The sequence below is a fragment of the Bufo bufo genome, chromosome 1 (genome assembly GCF_905171765.1).
Source record: "Bufo bufo chromosome 1, aBufBuf1.1, whole genome shotgun sequence".
Taxonomy (NCBI): Eukaryota; Metazoa; Chordata; class Amphibia; order Anura; family Bufonidae; genus Bufo; species Bufo bufo.
This window is the reverse complement of record NC_053389.1, coordinates 175,726,903-175,749,017: the sequence shown is the minus strand read 5'-3', so window position 1 is coordinate 175,749,017 and position 22,115 is coordinate 175,726,903. Positions and strand designations below refer to the sequence as shown.

The 22,115-nt window shown below is 43.9% G+C and overlaps 1 protein-coding gene across 1 annotated transcript in view; it reads left to right on the top strand.

The window, feature by feature from the left end:
- BRSK1 (BR serine/threonine kinase 1) overlaps positions 1-22,115 on the top strand; it is a 394,396-nt gene that overhangs the window by 195,105 nt on the left and 177,176 nt on the right. Inside the window, exon 3 of the mRNA XM_040432325.1 lies at positions 20,538-20,623. Within this exon, the coding sequence (XP_040288259.1) occupies positions 20,538-20,623 (86 nt within the window). The remainder of the gene's footprint in view (positions 1-20,537; positions 20,624-22,115) is intronic.

Genomic DNA, 22,115 nt, shown 5'->3' with positions numbered 1-22,115 from the left:
TCCAGACATGCAAGCTGCCCATGCCACACGCACTCATGCAACCCCATACCATCAGAGATGCAGGCTTCTGAACTGAGCGTTGATAACAACTTGGGTTGTCCTTGTCCTCTTTGGTCCGGATGACATGGCGTCCCAGATTTCCAAAAAGAACTTCGAATCGTGACTCGTCTGACCACAGAACAGTCTTCCATTTTGCCACACTCCATTTTAAATTATCCCTGGCCCAGTGAAAACGCCTGAGCTTGTGGATCTTGCTTAGAAATGGCTTCTTCTTTGCACTGTAGAGTTTCAGCTGGCAACGGCGGATGGCACGGTGGATTGTGTTGACTGACAATGGTTTCTGGAAGTATTCCTGAGCCCATTCTGTGATTTCCTTTACAGTAGCATTCCTGTTTGTGGTGCAGTGTCGTTTAAGGGCCCGGAGATCACGGGCATCCAGTATGGTTTTACGGCCTTGACCCTTACGCACAGAGATTGTTCCAGATTCTCTGAATCTTCGGATGATGTTATGCACAGTTGATGATGATAGATGCAAAGTCTTTGCAATTTTTCGCTGGGTAACACCTTTCTGATATTGCTCTACTATCTTTCTGCGCAACATTGTGGGAATTGGTGATCCTCTACCCATCTTGGCTTCTGAGAGACACTGCCACTCTGAGAAGCTCTTTTTATACCCAATCATGTTGCCAATTGACCTAATTAGTGTTAATTCGTCTTCCAGCTCTTCGTTATGCTCAAATTTACTTTTTCCAGCCTCTTATTGCTACTTGTCCCAACTTTTTGGGGATTTGTTGACACCGTGAAAATTGGAATCAACGTATTTTTCCTTTAAAATGATACATTTACTCGGATTAAACGTTTGATCTGTCATCTACGTTCTATTACAAATAAAATATTGACATTTGCCATCTCCACATCATTGCATTCAGTTTTTATTTCCAATTTGTTTAGCGTCCCAACTTTTTGGGAATCCGGTTTGTGTATATATATATATATATATATATATATATATATATATATATAAATTTTGATGTCAGTATATATGTGAATATATATATACCGTATTTTTCGCTTTATAAGACGCACCTGATGATAAGACGCACCTAGGTTTTTGAGGAGGAAAATAAGAAAAAAATATTTTGAACCAAAAGGTGTGCTTTTGGTAGCTTTTGAACTAATGGTGGTCTGTGGATGACGCACAGTTATGGGGATCTGTGGATGACGCACTGTTATGGGGATCTGTGAATAACGCTGAGGGGGGATCTGTGAATGACGCTGAGGGGGGATCTGTGAATGACGCTGAGGGGGGATCTGTGAATGACGCTGAGGGGGGATCTGTGAATGACGCTGAGGGGGGATCTGTGAATGACACTGAGGGGGATCTGTGAATGACGCTGAGGGGGGATCTGTGAATGACACTAAGGGGGGATCTGTGAATGACGCTGAGGGGGGATCTGTGAATGACGCTGAGGGGGGATCTGTGAATGACGCTGAGGGGGGATCTGTGAATGACACTGAGGGGGATCTGTGAATGACACTGAGGGGGATCTGTGAATGACACTGAGGGGGGATCTGTGAATGACGCTGAGGGGGGATCTGTGAATGACGCTGAGGGGGGATCTGTGAATGACACTGAGGGGGGATCTGTGAATGACACTGAGGGGGGATCAGTGAATGACACTGAGGGGGGATCAGTGAATGACACTGAGGGGGCATCTGTGAATGACACTGAGGGGGGATCTGTGAATGACACTGAGGGGGGATCTGTGAATGACACTGAGGGGGGATCTGTGAATGACACTGAGGGGGGATCTGTGAATGACACTGAGGGGGGATCTGTGAATGACACTGAGGGGGGATCTGTGAATGACACTGAGGGGGGATCTGTGAATGACACTGAGGGGGGATCTGTGAATGACACTGAGGGGGGATCTGTGAATGACACTGAGGGGGGATCTGTGAATGACACTGAGGGGGGATCTGTGAATGACACTGAGGGGGGATCTGTGAATGACACTGAGGGGGGATCTGTGAATGACACTGAGGGGGGATCTGTGAATGACACTGAGGGGGGATCTGTGAATGACACTGAGGGGGGATCTGTGAATGACACTGAGGGGGGATCTGTGAATGACACTGAGGGATGATCTGTGCATTACACTGATGGGGGATCTGTGAATGACACTTATGGGGCTCTGTGGATGACACTTATGTCATCCACAAATCCCCATAAGTGTCATCTACAGATCCCCCATCAGATGCATCAGTGTGGAGGGAGGAGGAGGGGACACTCATGGCGGGGCCCGGTGCAGTGACTCTACTCTAATACACCGGGCCCCGCAACTGTTAAACATTCAATCTGATCTATATCTACCCTGTTTCCCCGAAAATAAGACAGTGTCTTATATTAATTTTTGCTCCAAAAGATGCGCTAGGTCTTATTTTCAGGGGATGTCTTATTTTTCCATGAAGAAAAATACGGTACACATTTATTGTTGAAAAAAAAAAAAGGAAATCAGGGTGGGGAGGGGGATCACTTAAAATGGCACAGGGTGATCAGAGAAGGGAAGCAAAATGACACAGGGGTATCAGGGTGGGGAGGGGGATCACTTAAAATGACACAGGGGGATCAGAAGGGGGAATCAAAATGGTACAGGAGAATCAGAGGGGTGGGATTACTATAGCATTTTAGTACCCCCTTCTGATCCTCCTGTGTCATTTTGATTCCCCTCTCTGATCCCCCTGTGTCATTTTAAATGATCCACCTCCCCACCCTGATCACCCTGTGTCATTTTAATTACCGTTTTTAGTCTCCCCCCATCTTCACCAGACATCCCCCACCTTCCATCAGATATTCCCCCCCCTACCTGTCACCCCGTCCCCTGTGTGTCCGTGCCAGCCAAGTTGTGAGACTCCATCAGGGCAGAGCGAGCAGCGGGCGGAAGAAGGCGGCAGCTTGTCCTGGCGGCGGCTGCGGCCAATCAGTGAGCTCCTTACATTCTGGGGTGGCTTGCTTTATAATCGGGGAGGCATTATGTCCGGCCGATGCTTTATAATCGGGAGTCATTATGTTCGGCAGATGCTTTATAATCGGGGAGGCATTACGGTATGTTCGGCCGATGCTTTATAATCGGGGAGGCCTTATTTTCGGGGGATGCTTTATTATCGGGGAGGCCTTATTTTCGGGGGGATGCCTTATATTACAGCAATAGGCAAAACTACAGGTAGGTCTTATTTTCGGGGGATGTCTTATTTTCGGGGAAACAGGGTATAATTGTATATGCTCTGTACGGTACTTACTGTACCGAAAGTATAGCATTAAGACGGCGCAGACCGGCATCTCCCTCGGTCATGCGCTGCCGGCCCCAGCTCCCTCCTCGTGCACCACCTGCCTGCTTATATCACTTTATGAATGAACAGGCAGGCGGCGCATGACAGAGGGAGCTGGGGCAGGCAGCGCATGAGGAGGGAGCTGCGGCAGGCGGCGCATGACCAAGGGAGATGCCGGTCTGCACCTTCTTAATGCTATACTTTCGGTACTACAGTAAGTACCGTACAGAGCATATACAATTAGATATAGATCAGATTGAATGTTTAACAGTTGCGGGGCCCGGTGTATTAGAGTAGAGTCACTGCACCGGGCCCCGCCATGAGTGTCCCCGCCTCCTCCCTCCACACTGATACTTCGCTGGCCGCGCTGTGCAGCATAGCGGCCAGCGAAGTATTCGCTTTATAAGACGCACGGCCATTTCTCCCCCACTTTTGTGGGAAAAAAGTGCGTCTTATAAAGCGAAAATATATATATATATGTGTGTGTTGTGGGGATTTGCTGTGGTAGACAGGTTAGCGGACGCAGTATAGAGGCAAGGAACCAGGTTGTAAATCAAACTTCAGTGTTTTATTCACACTCAGCAAAACATAACAGTCTTAGTGCTTGTTCACTCACAGCAAAAACAAAACAATGTTTACCTGGAATCCTAGGTGTCGGTTCACACCTGGCTGAATGCTTAGCCACAGAATAGTTCACTGGCAGGCTTCCAGGCGGCCTGCATACCTGTTTGCAGTCTTCAGCCTAGAGGACTCCACAGCTTCATTGTCAGATGGAGGAAAATCCACCTGTGTGTGTGCATATATGTATATATATATTGATGTCCGTATATAAGTGAAATATATATATATATATAGGTGTGTGTGTGTATATATATATATATATATATATATATATATACACACACATCATTTTTTTCCCACCTATATACTGACACCAAGATGACTGAGATGACTGAGCCCATGTAAGTCCGGGGTCAGGGAGGGGACATCAGGCACTGATGTCCCCTCCCAGCACTGCGATTGGCTAGAACAACGCTCCAGCCAATGGCAGTGCTATGCAGCAGAATCAATTGTTGGTGCCTCTCTGCAGGCAGCCATTCTAGCTTGGTGACTGCTTGTAGAGAGGACTTGTTCCCCACTGTGCTACTGGTTGTCGGCTGGGACTTGTGGTACTACCACATAAATCAGTGCTTTTCAGAAGAAGAAAAAGAAGAAGAAGAACATCTGGAACAGCTGTAGTGATCTTTGGCTCATCTGCAGCAGTTTCAGATCCCCATATTCCCTGTGCCCCCTTCCCCAGTGGACTTCAGTCTGTCTTTTTTTTTTTTTTTTTGCTTTTCCAGTGCTGCACCACTTTTTCTGTGTGCGAGCTGTGACCAGCACTTGTGTTTTTTTTCAGTGCCAGCTATATATATATATATATATATATATATATATATATATATACACTGCTCAAAAAAATAAAGGGAACACAAAAATAACACATCCTAGATCTGAGTTAATTAAATATTCTTCTGAAATACTTTGTTCTTTACATAGTTGAATGTGCTGACAACAAAATCACACCAAAAAAAAAATGGAAATCAAATTTTTCAACCCATGGAGGTCTGGATTTGGAGTCACCCTCAAAATTAAAGTGGAAAAACACACTACAGGCTGATCCAACTTTGATGTAATGTCCTTAAAACAAGTCAAAATGAGGCTCAGTAGTGTGTGTGGCCTCCACGTGCCTGTATGACCTCCCTACAATGCCTGTGCATGCTCCTGATGAGGTGGCGGACGGTCTCCTGAAGGATCTCCTCCCAGACCTGGACTAAAGCATCTGCCAACTCCTGGACAGTCTGTGGTGCAACGTGACGTTGGTGGATAGAGCGAGACATGATGTCCCAGATGTGCTCAATTAGATTCAGGTCTGGGGAACGGGCGGGCCAGTCCATAGCATCAATGCCTTCATCTTGCAGGAACTGCTGACACACTCCAGCCATATGAGGTCTAGCATTGTCTTGCATTAGGAGGAACCCAGGGCCAACCGCACCAGCATATGGTCTCACAAGGGGTCTGAGGATCTCATCTCGGTACCTAATGGCAGTCAGGCTACCTCCGGCGAGCACATGGAGGGCTGTGCGGCCCTCCAAAGAAATGCCACCCCACACCATTACTGACCCAATGCCAAACCGGTCATGCTGGATGTTGCAGGCAGCAGAACGTTCTCCACGGCGTCTCCAGATTCTGTCACGTCTGTCACATGTGCTCAGTGTGAACCTGCTTTCATGCAAATTTGCCAATCTTGGTGTTCTCTGGCAAATGCCAAACATCCTGCACGGTGTTGGGCTGTAAGCACAACACCCACCTGTGGACGTCGGGCCCTCATATCAACCTCATGGAGTCTGTTTCTGACCGTTTGAGCAGACACATGCACATTTGTGGCCTGCTGGAGGTCATTTTGCAGGCTCTGGCAGTGCTCCTCCTGTTCCTCCTTGCATAAAGGCGGAGGTAGCGGTCCTGCTGCTGGGTTGTTGCCCTCCTACGGCCTCCTCCACGTCTCCTGATGTACTGGCCTGTCTCCTGGTAGCGCCTCCATGCTCTGGACACTACGCTGACAGACACAGCAAACTGTCTTGCCACAGCTCGCATTGATGTGCCATCCTGGATAAGCTGCACTACCTGAGCCACTTGTGTGGGTTGTAGACTGCGTCTCATGCTACCACTAGAATGAAAGCACCGCCAGCATTCAAAAGTGACCAAAAAATCTGCCAGGAAGCATAGGAACTGAGACGTGGCCTGTGGTCACCACCTGCAGAACCACTCCTTTATTGGGGGTGTCTTGCTAATTGCCTATAATTTCCACCTGTTGTCTATCCCATTTGCACAACAGCATGTGAAATTGATTGTCACTCAGTGTTGCTTCCTAAGTGGACAGTTTGATTTCACAGAAGTGTGATTGACTTGGAGTTACATTTGTGTTGTTTAAGTGTTCCCTTTATTTTTTTGAGCAGTGTATATCCATACATATATATATACAAAGAAAAATGGCGGCACTGGCTGCAGAGAAGAGATGCGGGTGCATGTCCCAAGGGGAATAGACTGATGTCCCCAATAAATAGGTCCAGAAAAAAGAGCGGCACTCCAATGGATAAAAGCAAGTGAACCCTTTATTCACCCAAGTGGTGCAACGTTTCGGCTCTGGTCACGAGCCTTCCTCAAGCCAGGAAGGCTCGTGACCAGAGCCGAAACGTTGCACCACTTGGGTGAATAAAGGGTTCACTTGCTTTTATCCATTGGAGTGCCGCTCTTTTTTCTGGACATACATATATATATATATATATATATATATATATATATATATATAGAAGAAAGAGAAAATCCAGCGGGAGCACCAGCCAAGGTGTGGGTGCAACGTCCAGCACAGGGCAGCGGCAATACCCCAAGTATTGTAGAGACGGAAGAAGTCGGACTGCACTCCAAAATGATAGTGAAATAAACAGTTTATTCACCCATAATATGGCAAACTTGCGACGTTTTGGCTCACAAGAGCCTTCCTCAAGCATTGAGGCTTGAGGAAGGCTCTTGTGAGCCGAAACGTCGCAAGTTTGCCATATTATGGGGGAATAAACTGTTTATTTCAATATCATTTTGGAGTGCAGTCCGGCTTCTTCCGTCTCTATATATATATATATATGTCAATTTTTGTTAGTACTAGGTTAGATTTTTGAACCCACACTGCGTGAGCCTTTTTTTTCAAAAAAAAATTCTTATTCTTTCACTTATCTTTTTCTCTTTTCTTTTTCTATTTTCCGTCTTTCTCTTTTTTTCTTCATCGTACATTTTATTTTAAATTCATTACAAGCCCCCTCACTTGTTAAATCACTACATACACCCCGTGACACTTTTCATTTTACACACACCAATAAAAAAAAAAATGTCCCATCCATCCCAGAGAATGTACTCCGCTGAAGAGGCATACACCATCCTTGCCTCTGAAACGGAGTCTGCAAGTGAGGGAGAAGAGTATGCCACATTCGTCTACTCCTCTACTCCTTCATCATCATCGTCATCCGGTGATGAGGGACCCTCAAGGAGACGCCCCAGGAGAGATGAAGTAGCCCCCCCCCCAGTGATCCTCTATGGTCCACACTGCCTGAGGATTATGAGCCCCAAATTCCAGAGTTTGTGGGAAACTCTGGAATTCAGATTGACTGCATGGGCTTCACAGAAATAGATTTTTTTTCAAAATCTTTTTCTCTGATGAATTCATAAATTTGATGGTGACCTAAACAAATTTATATGCCCAGCAGTTTATAGCTCAAAACCCGACATCCTCATATGCTAGACCCCTAGGTTGGACGCCAGTAAATGCAGCCGACATTATGACATTTTGGGGGCTGTTGCTGCATATGGGCCTGGTAAAAAAATAAATAAAAATGAGACAATATGGGAGTTCAGATGTCTTGTACAACACTCCAATTTACAATATGGCCATGTCCCGCTCATGATTTGAATCCATTTTGAAATTCCTACATTATAATAACGCACAGTGCCTCCCCCCAAAATGACCCACAATTTGACCCTCCTGGAGCACCTCAACTCCAAATTTACAGAGGTGTTCACCCCAGAAAAAGAAATGAGCATAGACGAGTCCCTTGTACATTTTAAAGGAAGGGTTTAATTCCGCCAGTACCTGCCCAGCAAGCGGGCACGTTACGGAATTAAAATGTAAAAGCTGTGCTAGAGTACCTCCGGGTACACCTACAGGTTCCGGGTTTATGAGGGCAAAGATTCCCGGATACAACCCCCTGAATGCCCCCCCCCCCCAGGAGTTACTGGGAAAATCGTGTGAGACTTACTGCACCCACTGCTGGATAAGGGTTACCACCTCTATGGGGATAACTATTACACCAGCATACCCCTATTCATGTCCCTAACTGCCAGAGGTACCGTGGCTTGCGGAACAGTGCACAAAAATCAGAGAGGCCTCCCTAGATCCCTGGTAGGGCAACTACTCAGAAAAGGCGACAGTAAGGCTCTCTGCCATGAGAACATCCTGGCGTTTAAGTACGAGGACTAGAGGGATGTCCTTGTACTGACCACCATTCACACTCACACCAGTTCTCCTGCCCGAGTGCGAGGTACCACTACCACTGTCAACAAGCCAGACTGCATCCTTGATTATAACAGGCACATGGGAGGGATTGATCTGTCTGATCAAGTTCTGAAGCCCTACAGTGCCATGCATAAAACTAAGGTGTGGTACAAAAAGCTGGCCATATACATTGTACAGATCGCACTGTACAATGTGTACATTTTACATCGAGCTGCAGGCCACACAGGAACTTTCCTTCAGTTCCAAGAGGTGGTCATCAAGGTCCTAATTTTCCAAAGTCAGGAAGGGGAGGGCTCGAGTACTTCAGGAGGGCATGGTTCCCATGTTGTACCAGGACAACATTTCCCTGGTGAAGTCCCAAAAACAGCAAAGAGGGGAAAGACCCAAAAACGATGTAGGGTTTGTTACAAAAGGAGAATACGAAAATACACCACTTATCAGTGCGACACCTGGCCTCTAGATAAGGCTACATGCACACGAACGTTGTTTGTTTCCGTGTCCGTTCCGTTTTTTTTTTTTTGCGAATAGGATGCAGACCGATTCATTTCAACGGGTCTGCAAAAATGGGTCCGTTCTGTAGCCCCCCAAAAAAATATTTAACTTGTCCTATTCTTGTGCGTTTTGGGCATTTTTACAATGGATCCTCAAAAAAAAAATGGATGGCACGCGGATGTCATCCGTTTTTATTTGCGGATCCGCAATTTGGTCGTATGTTCTTTTAGACAACTGTTAGGTCAAATGTGCCCTTTCCACCCCTTAAAATGTTCGTTCGGGGGTGGTTTTTCATTTCTGGGGATGTCAGTAAATTTATTTAATGTGACATGGTACCTAAAATCCATGTCGGTTTATTCAGGCCTGCAAAAAAAAAACAGTTTTTGCAGTTTGCGTCTAGAGACCTGCTGTGCGCCAATACAGCAGGATACAAGCACATATGGGGGGTTTCCTGAATGGGGAGAAAATGGGGAACACAACCTGGGGTGCATTTTCTCCTTGTGGGGTTCCCTTTGTCCTGTTACCCCTTGTCAAAGTAAAAAATGTGGGTGTAAAGCAACTTTTTCTGGGAAAAAAATTAATTTTTCATTTTCACAGCCAAGCGTTACCTAATTCTGTGAAAAGCCCGATGGATCAAAGTGCTCACTACACACCTTGAAATATTCCTTGAGGGGTGTAGTTTCCGGAATGGGGTAACTTTTTGGGGGATTCCACTGTAGGGCCACCTCAGGGTGTCTTCACTTGCGACATAGCTCCCAATTACCATTCCAGCTGAATCCACTCTCCTAACTCCATTTGGTGCTCCTTCCACTCTGAAGCCTGCTGTGTGCCCATACATAATTTTTGAGCACATATGGGGTGTTGGCGTATTCGGGGGGAAATGGGGAACAAAATGTGGGGTGCAGTTTGTCATGTTATCCCTTGTATAAGTGAAAAATGTGGGTGTGAAGCAACTTTTTAGGGGAAAAAAATTCATTTTCCATTTTCACAGCCAAGCGTTTCCTAATTCTGTGAAACGCCCGATGGGTCAAAGTGCTCACTACACACCTTGAAATATTCCTTGAGGGGTGTAGTTTCTGGAATGGGGTCACTTTTGGCGGTTTCCACTGTAGGGCCACCTCAGGGTATGTGTCATAGCTTCCAATTACCATTCCAGCTAAATCCGCTCTCCAAAATCCACTCTGAAGCATGCTGTGCGCCCATACATCAGTTTTTGAGCACACATGGGGTGTTTCTGTAAACTCCAGATTCAGGGTAATATATTTTCAGTTTTGTTTGGCTGTTAACCCTTGATGTGTTGAATAAAAAACAGATTAAAATTTAAAATCTGCTAAAAAAAAGTGAAATTTTGAAATTTCATTCCCATTTTCTTTTAATTCTCGTGTGGCACCTAAAGGGTTAACAGAGTTTGTAAAATCAGTTTTGAATAACTTGAGGGGTGTAGTTTCTAAAATGGGGTTATTTATGGGTGGTTTCTAATATGTAAGCCCCAGAAAGTGACTTCATAACTGAACTGGTCCTGAAAAAATTTGCTTCTAAAAAGATTTGCTTTTAAACTTCTAAGGGTACTTTCACACTTGCGGCAGAGGAATCCGGTGGGCAGTTCCATCGCCGGAACTGCCTGCCGGATCCGTCAAAACGTATGCAAACTGATGGCATTTGTCAGACGGATCAGGATCCTGATCCGTCTGACAAATGCATTGAAATGCCGGATCCGTCTCTTCGGTGTCATCCGGAAAAACGGATCCGGCATTTATTTTTTTTAACATTTTTTGCGGTCTGAGCATGCATTAATGCATTTCAATGGGAAAAAATGCCGGATCCGGCATTCCGGCAAGTGTTCCGGAATTTTGGACGGAGATAAAACCGCAGCATGCTGCGGTATTATCTCCATCCTGAAAAGGCAAAAAGACTGAACTGAAGACATCCTGATGCATCCTGAACGGATTTCTCTCCATTCAGAACGCATTAGGATAAAACTGATCAGTTCTTTTCCGGTATAGAGCCCCTAGGACGGAACTCAATGCTGGAAAAGAATAACGCTAGTGTGAAAGTACTCTAAGCTTTCTAACATCCCAAAAAAATAAAATGTCATTTTCAAAATGATCCAGACATAAAGGAGACATATGGGGGATGTAAAGTAATTACTATTTTTGGAGGTATTACTATCTATTATCAAAGTAGAGATTTTTGAATTTTTGGTAAATTTGGTATTTTTTTTTTATAAATAAAGATGACTCATTTTTATCACTGTCATGAAGTACGATATGTGACGAGAAAACAATCTCAGAATGGCCTGGATAAGTAAAAGCATTTTAAAGTTATCACCACATAAAGTGACACATGTCAGATTTGCAAAAAATGGCCTGGTCAGGAAAGTGAAAACTGGCCCGGGGTAGAAGGGGTTAACCCCTTAAGGACGCATGACGTACCGGTACGGCATGTTTCCCGAGTCCTTAAGGACCCATGACGTACCGGTACGTCATGTGTTGTTCCGATCACTGCCGCCCGGCCGGCTGTGATCGGAACACGGTGCCTGCTCAAATCATTGAGCAGGCACCTAGGCTAAATGCGCGGGGGGGTCCCGTGACCCCCCATGTCGGCGATCGCAACAAACCGCAGGTCAATTCAGACCTGCGGTTTGTTGCGATTTCTGCAGTTTCTGATCCCCGCGGTCCCTGACCGCGAGGATCAGAAACTTTATAGTGCCCAAAATCTATCTGTATCCCCCCCCCTGCACCCCCGAGTGATTTTAGCCCGGTGGGAGGTGCAGGGGGAGGGTTGCGGGCGGTGCGGGAGGCGGGCGGTGCGGCAGGCGGGATCGCGATCCCCCGCCCGCCTCCCCTTGAAAATTCATTGGTGTTCAGTGGGTATACCAGGGTGCCAGCACATTGCTGGCACCCTGGTATAAACGGCTGACATCCGCGATGCGATGTCAGCCGTTTAACCCTTTCCATACAGCGTTCCGTACGGACCGCTGTATGGAAAAGGTTAACAGCTCAGGGAGCTCCCTCCCTCTCCGATCGGGGGGCTGCTGTGCCTTTGCAGCCCCCCGATGGAGAGGGAGAGAGCCCCCAGACAGCCCCCCGCCAGCCCCGTCCTCACCCTTCCCTGTCTGCGAAGTTGTGGCAGACGAGGAAGGTTCCCATGGCAACAGGACGCCGTCTCAGGCGTCCTGCTGTCCATGGTGCTGAACAGATCTGTGCTGAAAGCATAGATCTGTTTAGTGTAAGTAAAATACAGTGCAGTACAATATATATTGTACTGTACTGTATTATACAGACATCAGACCCACTGGATCTTCAAGAACCAAGTGGGTCTGGGTAAAAAAAAAAGTTAAAAAAAGTGAAAAAAAAGTAAAAATCAAAAAACACATTTATCACTGATTAAAAATGAAAAAAAAAAAATTCCCTACACATGTTTGGTATCGCCGCGTCCGTAACGACCTGATCTATAAAACGGTCATGTTACTTTACCCGAACGGTGAACGCCATAAAAATAAAAAATAAAAAACTATGATGAAATTGAAATTTTGCCCACCTTACTTCACAAAAAAAGGTAATAAAAGTGATCAAAAAAGTCGCATGTACGCCAAAATTGTAACAATCAAACCGTCATCTCATCCCGCAAAAAATTAGACCCTACTTAAGATAATCGCCCAAAAACTGAAAAAACTATGGCTCTTAGACTATGGAAACACTAAAACATCATTTTTTTTGTTTCAGAAATAAAATCATTGTGTAGAACTTACATAAATTAAAAAAAAGTATACATATTAGGTATCGCCGCGTCCGTATCGACCGACTCTATAAAATATCACATGACCTAACCCCTCAGGTGACCACCGTAAAAAAAAAAAAAAAAAACGGTGTAAAAAAAGCAATTTTTTGTCATTTTACATCACAAAAAGTGTAATAGCAAGCGATCAAAAAGTCATGTGCACCTCAAAATAGTGCAAATCAAACCATCATCTTATCCCGCAAAAAATGAGACCCTACTTGAGATAATCGCCCAAAAACTGAAAAAACTAGGGCTCTTAGACTATGGAGACACTAAAACTTTTTTTTTGTTTTAAAAATGAAATCATTGGGTAAAACTTACATAAATTAAAATAATTGTATACATATTAGGTATCGCCGTGTCCGTGACAACCTGCTCTATGAAATTACCACATGATCTAACCTGTCAGATGAATGTTGTAAATAACAAAAAAAAAAAACTGTGCCAAAAAGCTATTTCTTGTTACCTTGCCTCATAAAAAGTGTAATATAGAGCAACCAAAAATCATATGTACCCTAAACTAGTACCAACAAAACTGCCACCCTATCCCGTAGTTTCTAAAATGGGGTCACTTTTCTGGAGTTTCTACTCTAGGGGTGCATCAGGGGGGCTTCAAATGGGACATGGTGTCAAAAAAACAGTCCAGCAAAATCTGCCTTCCAAAAACCGTATGGCATTCCTTTCCTTCTGCGCCCTGCCGTGTGCCCGTACAGCGGTTTACGACCACATATGGGGTGTTTCTGTAAACTACAGAATTAGGGCCATAAATTTGGAGTTTTGTTTGGCTGTTAACCCTTGCTTTGTAACTGGAAAAAAACTATTAAAATGGAAAATCTGCCAAAAAAGTGAAATTTTGAAATTGTATCTCTATTTTCCATTAAATGTTGTGCAACACCTAAAGGGTTAACAAAGTTTGTAAAATCAGTTTTGAATACCTTGAGGGGTGTAGTTTCTTAGATGGGGTCACTTTTATGGAGTTTCTACTCTAGGGGTGCATCAGGGGGCTTCAAATGGGACATGGTGTCAAAAAAAACAGTCCAGCAAAATCTGCCTTCCAAAAACCGTATGGCATTCCTTTCCTTCTGCGCCCTGCCGTGTGCCCGTACAGCGGTTTACGACCACATATGGGGTGTTTCTGTAAACTACAGAATCAGGGCCATAAATTTGGAGTTTTGTTTGGCTGTTAACCCTTGCTTTGTAACTGGAAAAAAAATATTAAAATGGAAAATCTGCCAAAAAAGTGAAATTTTGAAATTGTATCTCTATTTTCCATTAAATGTTGTGCAACACCTAAAGGGTTAACAAAGTTTGTAAAATCAGTTTTGAATACCTTGAGGGGTGTAGTTTCTTAGATGGGGTCACTTTTATGGAGTTTCTACTCTAGGGGTGCATCAGGGGGGCTTCAAATGGGACATGGTGTCAAAAACCAGTCCAGCAAAATCTGACTTCCAAAAACCATACGGCGCACCTTTCCCTCTACGCCCTACTGTGTGCCCGTACAGTAGTTTACGGCCACATATGGGGTGTTTCTGTAAACGGCAGAGTCAGGGCAATAAAGATACAGTCTTGTTTGGCTGTTAACCCTTGCTTTGTTAGTCGAAAAAATGGGTTAAAATGGAAAATTAGGCAAAAAAATGAAATTCTCAAATTTCATCCCCATTTGCCAATAACTCTTGTGCAACACCTAAAGGGTTAACGAAGTTTGTAAAATCAGTTTTGAATACCTTGAGGGGTGTAGTTTATAGAATGGGGTCATTTTTGGGCGGTTTCTATTATGTAAGCCTCGCAAAGTGACTTCAGACCTGTAGTGGTCCCTAAAAATTGGGTTTTTGTAAATTTCAGAAAAATTTCAAGATTTGCTTCTAAACTTCTAAGCCTTGTAACATCCCCAAAAAATAAAATATCATTCCCAAAATGCTACAAACATGAAGTAGACATATGGGGAATGTAAAGTCATCACAATTTTTGGGGGTATTACTATGTATTACAGAAGTAGAGAAACTGAAACTTTGAAATTTGCAAATTTTTCAAACATTTTTGTAAATATGGTATTTTTTTATGCAAAAAAATTTTCTTTTTTGACCCAATTTTAGCAGTGTCATGAAGTACAATATGTGACGAAAAAACAATCTCAGAACGGCCTGGATAAGTCAAAGCGTTTTAAAGTTATCAGCACTTAAAGTGACACTGGTCAGATTTGCAAAAAATGGCCAAGTCCTTAAGGTGAAATAGGGCCGAGTCCTTAAGGGGTTAATATTGTATGAATCTAATATTTATCACCTGTCCAGTGGATAGGTGATACTGCTTTAGGTTGAAATACCCCTTTAGGCAGTATCAGTGAAGGGGGCATGTTTATTTTGCTATGGTGCTCCTATAGCAGTGGTGGCGAACCTATGGCACGGGTGCCAGAGGTGGCACTCAGAGCCCTCTCTGTGGGCACCCACACCCTGGAAAAAGTCTGAGTGTACCAATATGCCTTAGACCTTTCCTGCCATTCATCAGCGCAGGACGCACCATGAACATCACAGGCAGCGCACTGAATGTAGACAGGCTATTATAGCTACTACATGATAAAGTAGATGAAAGATATACTATATTGGACTGTAGGATTCAGGTTAACTTGCCACGTTGGCACTTTGCGATAAATAAGGGGGTTTTGGGGTTGCGGTTTGGGCACTCGGTCTCTAAAAGGTTCGCCATCACTGTCCTATAGTGTTCAACCTCCTGCAAGGCTATGCCATGCCTGTGTGCAGTTGAGAACATGGGCCGGGGCGGTATGATTTGCATGTCACCGCAGACAGTAGTTCTTTTAAATAAGGTCATATGTATGTAACATCTCGCACTATCAATACCAGTTTAGATAATTTCCCTCCAGGGGAAGTCACTTTATATATGCCAGACTATCACTCCATGTATATCAGATGCAGGCAGAGTCTCTGTACTATTCACAGTATTCAGCAGAAGTGCTCCTATTAGGAAGAGTCTGTTCTCCACTTGATTTAGGCCCCTTTCACACCGCGGGTGCAATGCGTGACGTGAACGCACAGCACCCGCACTGAATCCTGACCCATTCATTTCAATGGGTCTGTGTACATGAGCGGTTTTTTTCACACATCAGTTCTGCGTTGCGTGAAAATCGCAGCATGTTCTATATTCTGCGTTTTTCACACAGCCCTGGCCCCATAGAAGTGAATGGGTATTTAGTGAAAAACGCATTGCATCCGCAAGCAAGTGCGGGTGCGATGCGTTTTTTACTGATGGTTGCTAGGAGATGTTGTTTGTAAACCTTCCTTTTTTTATCACGCGCGTGAAAAACGCATCAAAACGCATTGCACTCGTGCGGAAAAAACTGAACAACTGAACGCAATCACAGATAAAACTGACTGAACTTGCTTGCAAAATGGTGCGAGTTTCAAAGAATGCATCCAGACCAAATTCGTCACGCTTGTGTGAAAGAGGCCTTAGATTCAAGCTCAGCTGTAAAAAGAAGTTACATTTAAAGGGAACCTGTCACCAGTTTTATGGTGTCCTAACTAAGGGCAACATAAATAAGTGACTGATTCTCTTAGCAAAATGCTGGGTCACTTTCTTAAATTGACCCAGTCAATCTGCCAACATCTTGTATTGAAAAGCTCCACCTGATAATGATGAGTCCTGAATATTCATGAGCTCCTGACTGTCCCCGCCCACCTGCTGCTGAATGACAGTTTGTTTCCATATGAATCAGCAGCAGGTGGACAGGGGAGTGGCTATAACTCTGAATTAAATATACGCTGGACTCAATGACATCACGCCAGACTCTAATCAGCTCATTAGCATGCGGCATCTTTGTGTGTATATTATGAGGTAACCATCTGTCACACCAGTAAGTGAATACATCTAAGGTACTTTTTAGTAGTTAATGATTGTATATAATTAGTTAGATTATAATCAAATATCCACATGACAGGTTCCCTTTAAAGGCTATGTACACCTTTGGAGTCAATCTTTTTTTTATGATTGCTTTTAAGTTATTTTTGGCTAAAAATTGCGGATCCGCAAAACACGGATGCTGCCCGTGTGCCTTCTGGGAACAGATGGCCCATTATAGAAATGTCTATTCTTGTCCGTTAAACGGACAAGAATAGGACATAATCTATAATTTTACCGGGCCATGGAACGGAGCAACGGATGCGGACAGCACACGAGTGCTGTCCGCATCTTTTGTGGCCCCATTGAAGTGAATGGGTCTGCACCCGGATGCGGAACCACACCATGGTCGTGTGCAAGAGGCCTAATGCCTCATGCAGACGTCCGTGTCAGATTTGGATCAGTGGTAACGCAGACCTTGTTCTATCTGTGTTTTCTCCCGTGACAGATCCGTGTTGGGTCCGTGGGTCCGTTTTTTGCTGTCCGTGTTTCACTGACACTGAACAGCTGAAAATTTATTTTCAAAGCATCTCTTCTTAATGATCCGTGAAAAACGGATGCAAAACGCATCTGTGTTGCATCAGTGGTTTTAACAGACCCATAGACTATAATGGACGGGATGGATCTGTGAAAACGGACAAAATTGAGCATGCATCCGCGCTAAAAACACGGACCCACGGACAGTGCTAAAACACTGATGTCTGAATACACACATTAAAATGAATGGGGACGTGTGCTGTCCATGGAGAACACGTACAGCACACATCCGTGAAACACTGACGTGTGAATGAGGCTTAACTGTGTGACAGTACTTTGTGCTGGTCATCTAATTACCCTTATTTCTAAACTACTGAGAGGTCACAAACACTTATTTAAGCCACATTTTTAGCAGTAAGATAAGGCCCCCTTCACACAGGGGTCACGGGTGAGGGCCGGATGCGTTCATGGTGCACGCAATTGCAGTCAGTTTTGTCTGCGATTGTGTTCCGATGTTCAGTTTTTTCCGCGCAAGTGCAATGCATTTTGCACGCGTGTGAGAAAAAACTGAATATGGTACCCAGACCCGAACCCGGACTTCTTCACTGAAGTTCGGGTTTGGGTTAGGTGTTCTGTAGATTTTATTATTTTCCATTATAACATGGTTATAAAGAAAAATAATAGCATTCTTAATACAGAATGCAAAGTCCAATGTCAATTGAGGGTTAAAAAATAATAAAAACATAACTCACCTCATCCACTTGATCGCACAGCTGGCATAGTCTTCTTTCTTCAACTTTCAGGACCTGCAAAAGGACCTTTGACATAAGCGCAGGTTCTGCTGAATGAAGATAGAAGGATCTTCTATGTCCTTTTGCAGGTCCTGAAAGAAGAAGAAAGAAGATGATGCCGGCTGCGCGATCAAGTGGATGAGGTGAGTTATTTATTTTTATTTTTTAACCCCTCAAGGCACATTTTACTAAGCATTCTGTATTAAGAATGCTATTATTTTCCCTTTATAACAATGTTATAAGGGAAAATATTACATTGAATAGACTTTAATGGGGTTTGGGGTTGCTCATCCCTATCATCTCCTAGCAACCATGCGTGAACATCTCACCGCATCCACAATTGCTTGCAGATGCTTGCGATTTTCACGCAGCCCCAATCATTTCTATGGGGCCTGCGTTGCGTGAAAAACGCAGAATATAGAACATGCTGCGTTTTTCACGCAACGCACAAGTGATGCGTGAAAAATCACCGCTCATCTGCACAGCCCCACTGAAGTGAATGGGTCCGGATTAAGTGCGGGTGCAATGCGTTCACCTCACGCATTGCACCCGCGTGGAAAACTCGCCCGTGTGAAAGGGGCCTAAGGATTGAGCTTTAATGAGTGTTTATGATGTGAGAGAGCAGAGATAAGAAGTCCGTCTGCTCCTCAGATGATGGAAAGGACAAAAAATCCACAGGCAGCTACTAGAGCATGTCAGCTCTGTACAGAAAAAAGGATTTCATATTGTTAATAAAGACCAATTGAAAAAATTGATTTTTCGCTCAAAATAAGTATAATGCAATGATAAAAAAAAAATTGCCCCCAAAGATGTACATAGCCTTTAAGTATGCTGCTCGGTTATAGCTAAGCTATGAAATAAAAGACGCCTTTCAGCACTATGGCCGGGAAAGCAACTAATGGCATAAAACATGATTGGTACCACCCAAAACTTTGCCCACATTTCATTTGTTTGAAACCAACCAAAGGGCTCTTTCACCCATTTTGGTGCCATTTTTTATGTGCTGCCAATTTGTTACATCTTTTACAATTTGTTACATCTTTTACATCATTTTTTTGGAGTAGTATGGAAAACCTCCAGAAAAACACTGTGCCTAGAGAATGTGGCGTTCTGAAGCACAGCCTTATTATGGTGCCATGTATACGCCACCAATTAGTGCTAATATACATTATTCTCCATAGTCTATGAACATGGAATTGCCACATACACAGACCCATAGGCACTCAATGTGCTGCTGTGTGGTGCCTCCTTGAGGCATCATGTTATTTCCTCATATACAGCATGCAGTGCTTGGATTATGCCTTCCTGTTTTATTCTAGATAAAATAGGAGGCACACGGAGATAGAGTATGGGTATATGGCAGACTGTGGACAGCATACAACATAATTCGTACAACATAGCCGTGTACATGAGACTGTATTAGGGTCCATTCACATGCTCTGCATAATTTCAATGGCGCCGCAAAAGATGCGGACAGCACAAGCGCATGGCAATTCTATCATATGGCCTGCCATTTGCGGTCCGCGAAATGTGGAACGCACAAAGCCAGTGGTGTACATAGAGAAGTAAGGGCCCCATAGCAAGGATCAAACCAGGCCCCCCACACAGGATAGAAGGGTTTCTGCCTAAACCCTTTTCAATGACCTTTGGACCATTTTTCCACTGCCTCGTTTGCTAAAAGTTGTTCACTATGGTAGTTACGCCCCTGCACACAGCTGGTATTCGTGTTTTGCGGATCCGCAATTTGAGGACCTCAAAACAATTACGGATGTCTGAATGGACCGTTATGTGCATGCCATTTTTTTCCAAACGCAGTATGTTCCAATGCATCCATAATGGTAGCACCATGGCAGTCTATGGGTCAAATTTTAAAACATGTTTGCATGTTACACACGTGCGTGTTTGATCCATTTTTATTATTCATATTTTAGCAACATTAAGAAAACAGAAAAAATTGTTTTAGGCAACAAAACTGAACAAACATGGTTGAAAAATGGACAATTTAAGATACAATACAGAATTGAAACAAAAAAAATAATAAAAAAAATATTGCTTGTTGGTATTTGATCCTTTATTTCATAATTAAAGGGGATGTCTCACTTCAGCAAGTGACATTTATCATGTAGAGAAAGTTAATACAAGACACTTACTAATGTATTGTTATTGTCCATATTGTCTCCTTTGCTGGCTGGATTCATTTTCCCATCACAATATACACTGCTCGTTTCCAGGGGTTACGACCACCCTAAAATCCAGCAGTGGTGGACGTTCTTGCAAACTATAGGAAAACATGTATGCGCAGCAGCTCCTGTCCCGGCCACCTCATATCTGCACCTCAGGAGTGGCTGTTACCCCTGAAAACGAGCAGTGTATAATGCGATGAAAAAATTAACCAAGCCAGCAAAGGAGGCAATATGGATAATCACAATACATTAGGAAGTGCCTTGTATTTACTTTCTCTATGTGATTATTGCCATGTGCTGAAGTGAGACAAGCCCTTTAAATGTGAAGGAAGCAAAGACAAAGTGAGTCCAAAAAAAGTGCATAAGCAGAGCGGGCTCAAAAAACGCAATGATAAATTCAGCTCTGCTACGTCTGTATTTCATTTTATCTTATCCTCTGATATTAACCTCTGTGCTTTAATCCCCTTTCTGCAGGTGGAAAGAGAGATTGCAATCCTGAAGCTGATTGAACATCCCCACGTTCTCAAGCTGCATGATGTCTATGAGAATAAGAAATATTTGTAGGTATTTACAGACATTCCCTTGCTTCCACCAGCCTGCGGAGCTATGGGCATCTGTATTCCTTGGCATGAGAAGCGCATGCATTGTCTCTGCTTTAGGCAGCCTCTTCTTCTGAGCACTGCTTTAGTAATCTGGATGTTATGTAAATTACATGCATCTTGCTTTTAATGCTTTGCTGGTTTACAAAGACATATGATAACTGCTTGTTCTTCTTTTGTACGACTTACATGAAATATTCAGAGGAGCTTTTTGAGCAAACTCGTTTGCCAGAATTGCTGCTGGCTCAACATCTCCTATTATGTTGATAACCTACTGTAGAAAAAAGGCAATGGGGCATAAGAAGAAAATCCTGATGATTAATTGTTCTGATTAGGCCTCATGCACATGACCGTTGTGTGTTTTGCGGTCCGCAAATTGCTGGTCCGCGAAACACGGATGGCGTCTGTGTGCGTTCCGCAATTTGCGGAACGGCGCGGACCGCCATTAATATAAGCTGCCTATTCTTGTCCGCAAAACGGACGAAGCAACTGATGCGGATAGCACACGGACTGCTGTCCGCATCTTTTGCGGCCCCATTGAAGCAAATACTGCGGCTCGGATGTGTACCAAAACAACGGTCGTGTGCATGAGGCCTTAAAATGAGTCCTTGGATTGTCCTCTTACTGCAGGTTAAGTAGTTGATTCATACCTGTTTCTGAGAAAGCTGGGTGGATCACAACATCCAATATGGTCACTTACAGCTCCCACAGGAATAAATACCACATTTTTCATACCCAACCCAGATCAATGTATAACTAGGCAGATTTTCCATTTTGGAGACCAAGAAAACTGTTTGACAACCACTGTAGACACCATTATAGTGGCAATATTAGTTGTCAGTAAGAATATTAATGTAACAAACTGGCAGAGGTGGACAACTAAAGATGATGGTATTTTCATCTCATAAGATGTTCTTTACCAATATTTATATTCTCCTTAGGTGATATGTTCATGTTGGCACTGTGGGCATGGGCGTTGTACAGTTCAGGATTAATATTTATTTTTGTGTGGTGTGAAATTGCTTATGTGGGTAGCTGATTTATTAACCTCTGTGAAATGTTGGAAAGCCAACAGTGATGCATTTATGTATTAAATATACTAATGATCATATAATATCTACAATGAAGACAGTAGTTTATTGTTCTTTGCTTGGGAAAACAGCAACAGTGTACCTTGTTCACACAGTGCAATTTGAAAAAGTTTCTAATTTTCCAGCTACTGTATAGTGCTAACAAATGTACATTTAACCACCTCCGGACCGCCTAACGCAGGATCGCGTTCCGGAGGTGGCAGCCCTGCGCAGAGTCACGCATATATGCGTCATCTCGCGCGAGCCGAGACTTCCTGTGAACGCGCGCACACAGGCGCGCGCGCTCACAGGAACGGAAGGTAAGAGAGTTGATCTCCAGCCTGCCAGCGGCGATCGTTCGCTGGCAGGCTGGAGATGTGTTT